The sequence below is a fragment of the Hemicordylus capensis genome, chromosome 2 (genome assembly GCF_027244095.1).
Source record: "Hemicordylus capensis ecotype Gifberg chromosome 2, rHemCap1.1.pri, whole genome shotgun sequence".
Taxonomy (NCBI): domain Eukaryota; kingdom Metazoa; phylum Chordata; class Lepidosauria; order Squamata; family Cordylidae; genus Hemicordylus; species Hemicordylus capensis.
The window spans coordinates 419291986-419305180 of record NC_069658.1 but is presented as its reverse complement, the minus strand read 5'-3'; the positions used below and the strand labels follow the sequence as shown (position 1 = coordinate 419305180).

At 42.4% G+C, this 13195-nt stretch overlaps 1 protein-coding gene across 12 annotated transcripts in view; it reads left to right on the top strand.

Moving 5' to 3' along the window:
- Positions 1-13195, top strand: part of STXBP4 (syntaxin binding protein 4) — a 219686-nt gene that overhangs the window by 34010 nt on the left and 172481 nt on the right. For 11 of the 12 annotated variants that reach the window (XM_053288566.1, XM_053288560.1, XM_053288570.1 and 8 more), the window contains 3 exons: positions 3137-3243; positions 4283-4469; positions 6560-6625. In XM_053288566.1, coding sequence (XP_053144541.1) covers positions 3137-3243; positions 4283-4469; positions 6560-6625 — 360 coding nt within the window. The remainder of the gene's footprint in view (positions 1-3136; positions 3244-4282; positions 4470-6559; positions 6626-13195) is intronic. The other variant, XM_053288565.1, reaches the window with a different exon arrangement.

Here is a 13195-nt window from a genome sequence, read left to right as displayed (position 1 = left end):
CTCCTCTCCTCTTTGGGTCCCCTTCCCTACCACCCCCTTGTCTTGAACTTGCCCAGCAGCAGGGAGGGCTCCATTAAGCCATAGATTCTGCCCTGAGCTTGTGTGGCAATGACTGGAGTCACCAGGAACCAGGGGAAATATAGTTCCTAATTAGAGATATTGAAACTACAGGAACTGTGTTCCCCATGGTTCCTAATAATGCTGGCCACTGCTATTGGTGTTCATGGCAGTGTCTAGAACCTAGTGGAGACCTGTTCCAAGCCCTTCTGCCACCAAGTTTGGTTCAAAGAGGGAAAAGGAAACGGGCATCAGTGGTGGTGATACCCTACAGTGGGGGTCAGATGAGCCAGTCCTGAACTTTGGAGGAGTTTGGGCCTGATGTGATATGAACTTGAACTTGGGCTGGGAGTCCTGAAAGAATAACATTGGGCCTCCTTTTTTGACAGCTGCCCTATCACTAATCAGAAAAGTTCCTTAAAAGCGACAGAAAGCTTAACTGAATCCCCAGATCCCTTTTTGTCCTTTGGATGGTGGCCCTCAATTACCTGAAATTCTTCATGTATTTAACCAGTAATTTATGGGTTTTTTTGTATAAACTTGTGACACAGAAATATGGTCGTTTTAAAGAGGTTCTAAAATTCTCATTCTCAACATTTGGTGATGTAAGGAATCCATCTACAGTTGTTCCTCCTTCCCTTGAATGTATTAATCTAGCTATACTTATGATCAGTGGTATGCCCCACACTTTGTTCAGGCAATCAAGAGCTTGTACGGTACTATAACTATATAAACACGTTCCAAATGTCAGATGTGTTATTTGCCACCAGAGGTCAGCATTGTTGCTTGCTTGCATTGTTATTCACTGGCAGATTAAATAGAGATACTTTGGGCCTTGTCAAAAATGGGTATTAGAGAACAAAATAGATGTTGCTGCTGAGTAGCAGAGGTTATAAATCAGCATCTAAGTATTGAAATCAATCTACATTAATACCTTAATGTATACAGTATTATATATTTTAAGATAGTGTGTGTGTATTTATACATAAGATGCTTTGGGTGGGGGTGGCAGGAAATTAAAAATAAATCATGATAGTTTTATCATATGTGTGATCCAATTAATGTGTATCACCTCCTATTTCTCAGAGCAGAGGGGAGGGGGTTAATAAGCATCTCTTTTCCTCTTCCTCCTTTCCCTTTCCTGCTCTGGGCTCTCAAATTTCCCCTTTGGGGCCTTGCTGTAATGCTACATCTCTTGCTCTGACCTCCACATCATGCCACATCTTTCCCACCCTCTATGCCCCTGGCAGCTGTAGCTGCCTTCATTTGGTTTGCTAGAGAGCACAACCTGGAGTGTCTTTGGGATAGCCTCAGATTGGCAACCTCTGTGAAGCATTCTTGCTAATGGTGTGGAGAACCTCTCTGCTACTATTTCTAGAGGTTCCTGTTGAGAGGAGGACATGATTCCTCACAGCACTTCCTTGCTGACCTGCTCTCTGCAGAAAGGAATGACTAACTCACCCCTGGTAGGTTTGCGTTCATCACTTTGGTCCACCATGGACAACGTTTATCACTATGCCTCAGCTCTGTCAGTAAAGTGTGAATAATACGCTCCAATTTTGCAGGGTTGCCATAAGGATGAATCCAAGAATACCTCTCAGCTACATTAAAAGTGACATATACATATGGGATTTCTATTGTTTTGAGGAGGAGAAGGAGAAGGCCAGTGGACCGAATTGTTACTTACACCTATTTTAAAGCCCACCCAGCATTAAAGGAAGTTAATTAAAAAAAATACAAAGCAGTTTTTAAGAATTTAAAATGTAGAACTCAGAAAAATAGAACTGTGATAAGCATTTTTAGAAGGCTGTTTATTAGTCTAAACTGAATAGCAGTAGTGATGTGATTCTTATTCTCCCACCCCATCTCCATTTTCTGTCCATCTGCCCTCAGTTATTCATGTAAACGGGTATGGGCCCTCCATTTTTGCATCTGCCTGATCCAAATGTTTGCCAAAACTGTGTATGTAGCTGTTGAAATTGGATCCCTTACCCCCACCCTTCTGATACAAATTAATCCAGCTCTGAGCTGGATTAACTGGTACAGAAACTTCTCGCACACTGTCTGTGGCTTAATTCTAAAACAAAACTACCATCTGTGTCCAATTTTATGCCCAGTGAAATTCCATTGACATCTCTCTGATCTAGTTTTTAAAAAGCGTTCCCAGCTCTGCATCAGGAAAGCAGTTCACCTAGTTATTAATGCCTCTCCTTGCAAGCACATCCAGTACTGCTTGATTATCCCCTTCCATATTCCTTCTCCTCATTTGTCATCTTCTCGCTTCCACACACGATTGTCTTGTCCATTTAATGTAGATTACAACTCCTCCAGCCAAGGACTGCATCATTTCAATAGCTTGCTTATCACGCCCCATCAATATTAAATAGGAGCAATAAAATATAAGCTTCACCTTGAACATCCCTTCTTTTCCTTAACAATTATTTTAAATTTTTTGAGTGTAAGTAATAGCTGTGGTGATCTCTGAATTTTAGCTCTTGATTAAAACCAAAGCATGTTGGAGGGGGAAAACATGTTACACCTCTCCAGGGACTCTTACCAGTTCCAAATGCAGGTGGAAGACAACATTTTCAGTGTTCCCCATGTACAAAATTATCTGAATAGAGAAAACTAGCATATTGGGGAGAAGGATAGGCTAGGATTCTTTCTCCCACAGGAGAAATATCTGTGTTTTACTGTGATATTGCCACTTTTTTGAAGCTGCCTTGTATCATGCCTCAAGAGACCCTTAGCAGTGCAGATCATAACCGAATTCATGGCTTGGATACCTGAGATGGAAAACAGGAGAGTCAACAACCCAGGGCATAACTTATAAATTGAGGAAAATATCACGAGAAGGCAAAATGCTATGAAGAAAGTGTAACATCAGCATTACAGTACATGGAGTCTGGCACTTGAGGAAATCACTCTTGGCAAGCCCTTTTCCTCAAAGCGTCTCACAATCTGGCTGACTGAATAAGCTGACTTTCCTTGAAAGTTAAAGATTTCAAAAGTTTGTGTTGACCTTCTAGTACTGGTTGTGAAAATTGCTGCTAAACATTGTCCTCGTGGTTCTTGTTAGGATGGGCGACTGAGATCTGGTGATCAGCTTGTATCCATTAACAAGGAGTCATTGATTGGAATCACCTATGAAGAGGCAAGAAGCCTAATCAACAGAACGAAGCTGAGGTAAACACTGCGCTGCAAAAACAAACCCCAGAACACTGTGTTTTACTATTACTTATCTCCTTGGTTTAGATTTGGTCCCTTTTATATTTCTATGGCAAAGTGAGTTTTGGACACGTATTGATGAAAAGGCTAAACAATCAGGCACAAGGAAGCAGTTAAAAAGAAGCCCCTGCACTTTGGCTTGAATTCATAGATATTTGTGGGAAGAAATACATGTGCAAAAGAACGTTTCCCTTTAAAATAGCAACTCACTGTGCCACATGGGAAGCTGTGTCTAAGGCCCATGTGTGTTATGGTGAAAAGTGGAGAGAAGTAGCTTCAGACGTCATTTTGGGGAGCTAAGGTAGCGGTACGTTCTGAGTTAATACAGAACTTACTTTGATCATTCAGTTTGGATTTTATGTTGCAGCTTTTCTTTGTGTCCTATAACAAAAACTTGGGGCTGGTAACAACATATTAAAACATAAGGTCCTTACGAAAACTTGATCCACATGCCCTAGCCACCAAAAAAGTAGCTACAATTTTTAAAAGAAAACTTATTCTTTTTTTGCTGTACAGCGGGTTGGCATCTTGACTAACAAAGCGCATGTGCTCCGAGGGTGTGCAGACTGCAACAGGAGCTCTTGAACAACTCCCCTAATCCTCTAGCGTACATGCTGTTGTGCCAGAGTCATAATAATTCTGAGCACTGCTTGCACTCCAGAAATACTCTGTAAGATCAGAAACACATCACTGACTGATCTTACAGAGCACTTCTGGAGAACAGGCAACTCTTGGAAGCATTAGAGGTTTGAAGTGATGGCCTGCTTGCTATAGAACGTGGGGAGTTGCATGAGGGTTTCCACAGTGTGCCTGCAGACCCCCAAAGTGTGCATGCGTTGCTAGGATGTCAGCCACTGGATTTTATTCCCTTGTCACCTGGTAAAATTTTGTTTGTCATCAGTATTATCTGGATAGTTAAAACACTACAGGGAGGTCTTTACTATCTCAGGAAGGACGTGACATATGATACCTCTGTACAATCTGTTTGTCCATTTAGATCAAACTCTTCTTGGGAGATAGCTTTCATTCGGCACAAAACTGCTCCCAGTCAGTTTGAAAATACACAGGCCTCCTCTAGTCTGCTAACGTCAGGTGGATGTGGACTGCAACATGCACCATCGACGCTTTGTACAACTTGGTCTCCTAACGAGATCGTTGCTTCAAAGATGTCTGGTCTGAATGTGGTAAGTATTCTCTTTATACCATATTAAGAATAATAAAAGTGAGAGTTTAAAACTCCCTGTTAAATGTTATAGTTTAGAAATATGATCACCACCACCATTCATGATGCTGCAAAATACTTCTAGGAGGCAGAGTGCCTTAAAATGTTTATCTTATTGTTCTACATAATAACCATGAAATTAGGAGTTATTACTCCCATTTGCTTAATGGCTAACCATTAATGGAGGGCAGGATTCCTCCTTGCCTTAAGGAGGCTATTATTAGACCGTACTTGAAGAAACCTTCACTGGATCCCTCAGTTAGCCAATTATTGACCTGTGTTTAATGTTCCATGGTTGGGTCAGGTGATTGAGAGGGTGGTGGCCTCTCAGCCCAAGGCAGTCTTGGAGAAAACTATCTAGACACATTTAAAACTGACTTTTGCGTGGGCTATGGGATTGAGACTTACCTTGGTCAGCTTGATGGATGATCTCCAGTTGGGTATTGACAGAGGATGTGTGACTCTCTTGATCCTTTTGGATGTCTTGGCAGCTTTTGATATCATTGACCATGGTATCCTTCTGGGTCACCTGAGGTAGTTAGGATTGGGTGGCACTATTCTGCATGTTTCCATTCCTACCTCTCTGGTAGATTCCAGATGGTGTTACTTGGAAACAGTTGCTATGCAAAGTGGGAGTTAATTTATAGAGTCCCACAAGGCTCCATACTATCTCTAATGCTTTTTAACATCTACATGAAACCACTGGGAGAGATCATCAGGAGGCTTGGTGCAGGGTGTTATCAATATGCCAATAACACCCAAATCTATTTCTCCATATCAGCTTCATCAGGAAATGGCATAACTTTGCCTACCTGGAGGCAGTAATGGGCTGAATGAGGGCTAACAAATGGAAATTGAATCCAAATAAGATGGAGGTACTGGGCGGAGCGGTGAGTGGGGTTCGGGTCAGAACTCGAGAGACAGTTTAGATCTGACTGTTTTGGATGGGGTTACACTCCCCCAGAAAGAGAAAATACAGTGCTTGGGAGTGCTCCTGGGTCCCAAATGTTCTCTGATTTCTCATGTTGAGGCAGTGGCCAGGGATGCTTTTTATCCGCTCCAGCTGATATGAGAGCTATGCCCATTTCTGGAGGAGAATGACCTTAAAACAGTGGTACATATGCTGGTAACCTCCAAGCTTGCCTACTGTAATGCACTATATGTGGGGCTGCCTTTGTACATAGTCTGGAAACTACAGTTGGTGCAGAATGCAGCAGCTAGATTGGTCTCCGAGATAACCCGTAGGTGCTATAACACGGTTTTGCTGGTCAATGACCGAATAAACTTATAACTAACTAACTATAACACGGATCTTAAAAGAACTACATTGGTTGCCAGTGTGTTTCTGAGCTAAATACAAAGTGCTGGTTATTACTTACAAAGCCCTGAATGGCTTGGGTGCGGGGTATTTAAGAGTTCATGACCTCCTTTGTCATGAACCCTCCCACCTGTTAAGCTCATCTGGAGAGGTCTGGTTACGGCTGCCACCAACTCGTTAGGTGGCTGTTCAGGACCAGGCCTTCTCTGTCACTGCCCCAGGGCTCTGGAATGCACTTCCTGTTAATATCAGAGATTCTTCATCTCTGGCTGTTTTGGTTTTTTTTTCAAAGACCCTTAAGACACAACAGTGTGTTTCTGACACACCAGTTTTCTCAGGCTTTTGATTAATGTTAATTGGTATTATATTATAATTGTTTTAATAATTTTATCCTGTTTTTATATTGTATTTTAACTTATGTACACCACCTGGGGATGCACATGTCAGGCAGTATAGAAATATGATAAATAAATAAATAATAACCAAAGCTGAAGAAAATAACCTGCTTTGGACAATCCCTTGACTGGATTTTGAACATGGGTCATTTGTTCGACTACATGTGTACACTACCTTTTGCCAGTGCCCTCAAAGTGATTTACAGTTTAGATGATGATGATGTAACAACTTCATATATCACTTTTCCATAAAAGGTTCAAGGCAGTGTGCAAGGTAAAAAAAAATATAACAAAACCAATAAAATAAAGCTAAAAACCAAGCAATCATTAAAAATACAGATGCCACAGAAACCAGAAGATAAGCAGCAAGCAATGTACAGGAGGAGGGAATTCCACAGTACAGAGGTATTACCACCCAAAGAGCCCTGTCCTTTGTTACTTTCAGTAGAAAAAAATGACTTGTGATCTAATAGATATGATGCAAAGGGCAAAAGAGGCTGAAAAAGAAGAGGAAAACAAGCAACAAGGTACCAACAACACATATATATTTCTCATGTTCAGCACGGCCTACTGGATAGCACAGTATGCTGAGTATCATTTCATTCAGTTGCTATCCCAATAAGGCAATTGTTGTGATTCCCCTTGTCATACATATTTTTATATATGTTTTATGAGTTGTATGTTGTGATTCCCCTTGTCATACATATGTCATACATATTTTTGTAGAAAGCTTTCAACTCATCAGGAGATATGGAATATCTGTAGATTGCCTACACTATAAATGGAGAGAATGTGACCAGGAAACGAACAGATGACCTAGACAATTTATTCAAATTACTGTTCTCTGTAATACTAATTGATAGGTTGTCTGTTGCTTCAGTAGAAATAAATTTGTAGAGCTCCTGGCTTACGCATTGTACTGTTTATAGGAATAGTCTATTTTAAAAAGTGAGCGGGGAAAGTGGCTGAAAACGATCTGAATTGTCTCTGCAGATTCAGTTTATGGTGTCTCTGTGTGTGTGTGTGTGTGTGTGTGTGTGTGTGTGTGTGTGTGTGTGAATAGTTAGTCTGTACTATATTTTATACACACTCACACCTACCTTATTTTGGTTCATTAAAAAGTAGATCTACTGTTGTCCCCCCACCCTAACCCTAAGAAAAACAGATGGAAATCTCCATAGCTGCATTAGCCCCACAAAGCCAATGAAGCAACAGTTGTGTGTTTTGGTAAGCTTGGGCTTAAAATGTTCTATATCGAACTGTGCCAGTTTCCAAGTTAGATAAAGCTCTTCTGCATTTCTAATGTTTGCAGGGTGGGATGCAAAAATGGATTTTTGGATGGATTTCAGTGCCAGGCATGCTATGTGTCTGGCTTCCGCATTTCCAGTACATTTCCCCCCTCTTTAGTCTTGAAGTGGAGGAAGGAAGCTTTAAAGGATACATGATTTCACCAAAGCTTCTCAGCACTGGCATTCTTTGGACTGGACTTCCAGGGGGAGTCCCTGGGCCCTCCAAATCCTCATTTCCCTGCTGTGTTGCTACCCGCCCGCCGGCAGGCTGAGCACAACTGTGAGGGGCTATGGTGACTACAGCCCAATCTCCTCCCAACAGCAGCCTTCCTGAGCTCACCTGACCATCAGCTGTTTGGCAGGTGGACGAGGCTTCCAGAGACCTTTCTTATTCTGCTTGGAGGCCTCCTGAAGCTCTCCAGACAGGCTGCTTGCAGGCAACGGAGAAGAAAGGAGGCAGAGTGGTGACCTGTGCGCACCACATACCCTGGCGTGCCAGGGGTGGCCTGCCCTGGCCTCTTGTGTGCTGAGCCTGTGCCTGCCTGGGACTCCTCCTCAGACCTAGTAATGGAGGTATTCTATGTGATTTCCTTTTTGGGGTTATTCTCTCGCCTTGAATATTTATGGAACGGCTTGCCATAAGGCTTTGATATCGGGCACAGATGTAGGGCAGGTTGGGTGGGCTCTGAATATTTAATTTGAAATGGATTGAGCAATCTCTTGATTTTTAATAATTTTTTAAATTAAAAAAACATTTTAAAAGTCCTATAAGTGGCCTGTTCCATAGCAGAAAATTACAGAAATTTCTGGAAGTGAAGCCCCCTGCTTAGACCTACCACCTTATGGAGGAATCTGCCCTTTGCCTTCATAAAAAAAGGGTAAAACACCCCCTTTTACCCCACCCTTGAGATCTCCTGGAATGGCTCAGCACAGGGCTTTGATATTGGGCACAGGTGTAAGGCGGGTTAGGAATACTCTGGTTACTGAGTTTAAAATTGATTGGGCAATTTATTGGTTTTTAATATTTTTTGAATTTTAAAAAACAAAACAAAAAACGCTTATAAGTATCTTGTTTCATGACAGTAAATTACAAAAATACCTGGAAGTGAAGCCTCCCCTTAGACCACTATTCAACCACGATATGGAGGAATCTGCCCTTTGCCTTTATAAATAAGTGTAAAGCACTCCCCTTTTTGCCCCACTGTTTCGCTCTCCTGGAATAGTTTGGTATAGAGCTTTGATACTGAGCACAGATGTAGGACAGGATGGAAAGGCTCTGAATTTGAAGTGGATTGGTCAATCCATTAGTTTTTAATCAATTTCCCCCCTACCGCAGTATAGCTAGAGTAGAGTACTTCACACCTAGTGAAAGTGGAGCTAACTATTAACATCCAAGTAAACAATATTTTTTAAAATAAATGCCCTATGCTCAAGTTGGTTTGCAATCCAGAAGATCTGAGTGAGAACTGTGAAGCAACGGGCACGTGTTGTAGTTTTAACTTTTCCCCTTACAAATGCACTATATGTCCAAGCTGGCTTGTGATCCAAGTGGGTGTTTGAATTGTGGAGCAAGAGACACATGTTGTGTCCCAGTCGGTTTGTGAATAGTCCAAAATCTACTGGAGGTTGCACAGTATTTTTTAAAAAATGTACTCTAGCCCACACTTACGGGCTTGTGATGAATGAGCAAGAAGGTGTGTAATCGGCTAGGATTTAAGTGCCAGGACTCTCAATGCAAAATATGGTATGTCTGTGCACCTGCACAGACATACCATTTTTGTCCCACCTAGTGGGGAGTATCTTCTTCAGAATATTTTCTTTTAAAAAGAGAAGTTTCCAGCTTTCCCTAAATATGTTAAAAAAAAAAAAAAAACTTCACTTAAAATCAAAAAGGCCTCAGAGCAGCTTTTAAAATGACTCCTGGGAGACAGCCGACAGGAGCTTTGGAGCATTGGAGAGGAGAGCTGGTCTTGTGGTAGCAAGCATGACTTGTCCCCATAGCTAAGCAGGGTCTGCCCTGGTTGCATCTGAATGGGAGACTTGATGTGTGAGCACTGCAAGATATTCCCCTCAGGGGATGAAGCCGCTCTGGGAAGGGCAGAAGGTTTCAAGTTCCCTTCCTGGCTTCTCCAAGATAGGGCTGAGAGAGATTCCTCCCTGCAACCTTGGAGAAGCCGCTGCCAGTCTGTGAATACAATACTGAGCTAGATAGACCAGTGGTCTGACTCAGTGTATGGCAGTTTCCTATGTTCCTATGAGCTTGGCAGTATTAGGTTTGGCAAATGCAATCTCTTAAGGTACAAGGGTGTAAATCAGGCCTGCACAACATAAGGCCCGGGGGCCAGATTCGGCCCGCAGAGACTATTTTACTGGCCCCTCAGGTATCCTGCAGCAACACAAGAGCTGGAAACTGCCTACAGCGCCATCCTGTGCATGCGTTCTCAGAAATATGCTCCATGATGTGCCCAGTGAGGCTTACTCCTATGTAAGCATGCCTAGCATTGCAGCCTGAAAGCAACAACAGTTTAGGGAGGGGAGAGGACTTGGCATTTGTTTGGGGCTGACATGCACTCTAGATGCCCCACTCATTGAGCACAAGGACAGCACCTATTCTCTGACCACTATCCTTGGTTAAAACTATGGGTCCATTGATGGGGGGACAGATGCACAAGTAACTAATATAATAATTTAAATTTTAATGTAATAATGTGCTAAAAATTGGATCTCGGCCCCTGCACTCCACATTGTGGATGGTTCCGGCCCACTAGGGCATTTGAGTTGTGCAGCCCTGGTGTAAATGCTTCAAATAAACCAGAATGGGACAGAGCAGAACCAGATAAAAAGCAGACAGAAGGATATACTAGGCGGTCAAAGAGATCAAATGGCCAAAAGAAAGATAGCACATACCAGGTAAGAGATTCAGCATATAGGTGCTTATATGCCAGTTCCAGAAGCCTCCCAGCCAAGATGGGCGAGCTGGAGTGCTTGGTTGCTAATGAAAACGTAGATAGAGTGGGCATAATGGAAACATGGAGGAACAGTGAGAACCAGTGGGGCATGATAGAAAGGCCAGGGAGGGGTGAATTGCAGATGGAGTAGCACTGTATATTAAAGAAGGGATAGAATCTAACAAGCTAGAAAACCTAGGAAGACCGGAGTCCTCCACAGAAACTCTCTGACAATACAAGGCCTGAAAAGAAATGTTCTACTAGGGACGTGCTATTGCCGTCCTGATCAAAATGCTGACAGTGACTAGGAGTTGCAGAGGGAAATCAGGGAGGTGTCAGAGAGAGACAGAGCTGTAATGATGGGTGACTTCAATTACCCACACATAGACTGGGTAAATTGACAGTCAGGTAATGACAAAGAGGCCACATTTCTAGACGTGCTGAATGACTGTGCCTTAGAACAGTTGGTCTTGGAACCAACCAGAGAGAAGGCAAACTTGGACTCACTCCTAAGTGGTGTACAGGACCTGATACGAGATGTCATTGTCATTGAACCTTTAGGGATCAGTGACCATAGTGTGCTCAAATTCAGCATATATGTGAGGAGAGAATCGCCAAGGAAGGCTAACACAGACACTTTGAATTTCAGAAGAGGAAACTTATCTAAAATGTGGAGTTTGGTGAAAAGAAAACTTAAAGGGAAAATTGAGAGAGTCACTTAGCTCCAGAATGCATGGAGTTTATTTAAAACCACAATAATAGAAGCCCAGTTAGAATGTAACAAGTAAAGTAAAGTCATCTTCCCCATAAAGGGGAAGATTACTTTACTTTACTTGTTACATTCTAACTGGGCTTCTATTATTGTGGTTTTAAATAAACTCCATGCATTTAAATAAACTCCATGCATAAAGGGGAAGATGTCTTCCTTGAGAAATTGGGAGGCTTGCCCAAATGAAGAGAACAGAAAAGAACACAAACTTGGGGTGGGGGGATGCAAGGAGACAATAAGGGAGGCGAAAAGAGAGTTTGAAGAACATTTAGCTAAAAGCATCAAGGGGAATAACAAAACTAAATATATCAGAAGCAGGAAACCTGCCAGGGAGGCGGTTGGACCATTAGATGATAAGGGAGTGAAATGGGTTATTAAGGAGAATATGGTGATTTCAGCTAAACGGGTTATTTGTCTTCATGGCAGAGGATACAGAGCATATACCTGTGTCTAAAACAACCTTAGGGATAGAGGCTAAAGATCTGAGTCAGACAGAGGTGACGAGAGACGACGGGTCACCATATCTAAAAAAGGACATTGCAGAACTGGAAAAGGTGCAGAATAGGGCAACCAAGATGATCAGGGGCCTAGAGCACCTTCCTTATGAGGCAAGGCTACAACACATGGGACATTTTAGTTTAGAAAAAAGATAGAGGTCTATAAAATCATGCATGGTGTGGAGAATGTTGATAGAGACAATTTCCCCCCCTCTCGCATAACACTAGAATCAGGGGTCATCCCAGGAAACTGGTTGAAAAGAAATTTAGGACCAACAAAAGGAAGTAATTTTTAAAACAACATTTAATCTACCTATGGAATTCTCTGCCACAAATGTGATGACAGGCAACAGCCTGGATGGCTTTAAGAGGGGTTTAGATAAATTCATGGAGGACAGGTCTATCAGTGGCTACTAGTCTGAGGGCTATAGGCCACCTCCAGCCTCAGAGACAGGATGCCTCTGAATACCAGTTGCAGGGGAGTAGCAGTAGGAGAGTGGCTTGCTCTCACCTCTTGCCTGTGGACTTCCCAGAGGCACTTAGTGAGGCACTGTGTGAAACAGGATGCTTGACTAGATAGGTCTGGGGCCTAATCCAGCAGGGCTTTTTAAATGTTCTGGTGTAAGAAATAGTGCATTGCCGTTTATTTTGCAGAGGAGGTGGTGGCTACAAAGAGGGGGGCAGAAATAGTGCATTGCAGTTTATTTTGCGATAGAGGTAGCTCAGAAGATTGTGGGGGAGGGGGGCGGCCTCCAAAGACCCTTAGGTCCAGGCTCCAAAATTGCGTAGATGCACCTCTGCTTCCCAGAATAACATTTTTCCCACTGCATGAAAAATGTGCTCCTCTTGGAAATGAAAACCTAACATGATGTTCCACAAACAAATTTCGATGCACTGAATAATATTTAACTCAGTTACATTGGTTTTCTTGGTTTTTTCTTTGTCTTCGTGTTTTTCTTTTGTTTTGGGATGAGTGGGCTATAAGCCGAGTTAAATAAATCAGTAAATTCCCAGCACTTGTCAGGAATACACAGCTTCCTTGGAAAACAGGGTACGGGGGTGGGGGGGGCAGGGGCAGGGAGGCAAAACATCTTTGTCATCGTATTAGTAAAGCTGGCTTGGTGAATCTCTGCCTAGATTTTTCCAGCACTCTTGTAATTAATTGAGTTGCTTTTGCACATTAATGTACAAGGGAGTCCTTTAAATGCTATTAATAATTTCTAGAGTCCTAAGAAATGGCATGAAATAGTGAAACCATCAATGCTACTGTTTTTATTTAAGGATTGGGGAAAGATGGCTCTTTTATTCATGGCAGGTCGTATGCATTGCCTGACAAAGACTTCTGTGTGTCTTGGCATAATGAATGGCATCCATTGCTTGTTTTGGATCTTCAGTTTTCAGGACCACCACAGTAGCAACTCTCTGTGCAAAACTACAAGAGAAATCAAACATAAACTAAGCCAGACTGGGGA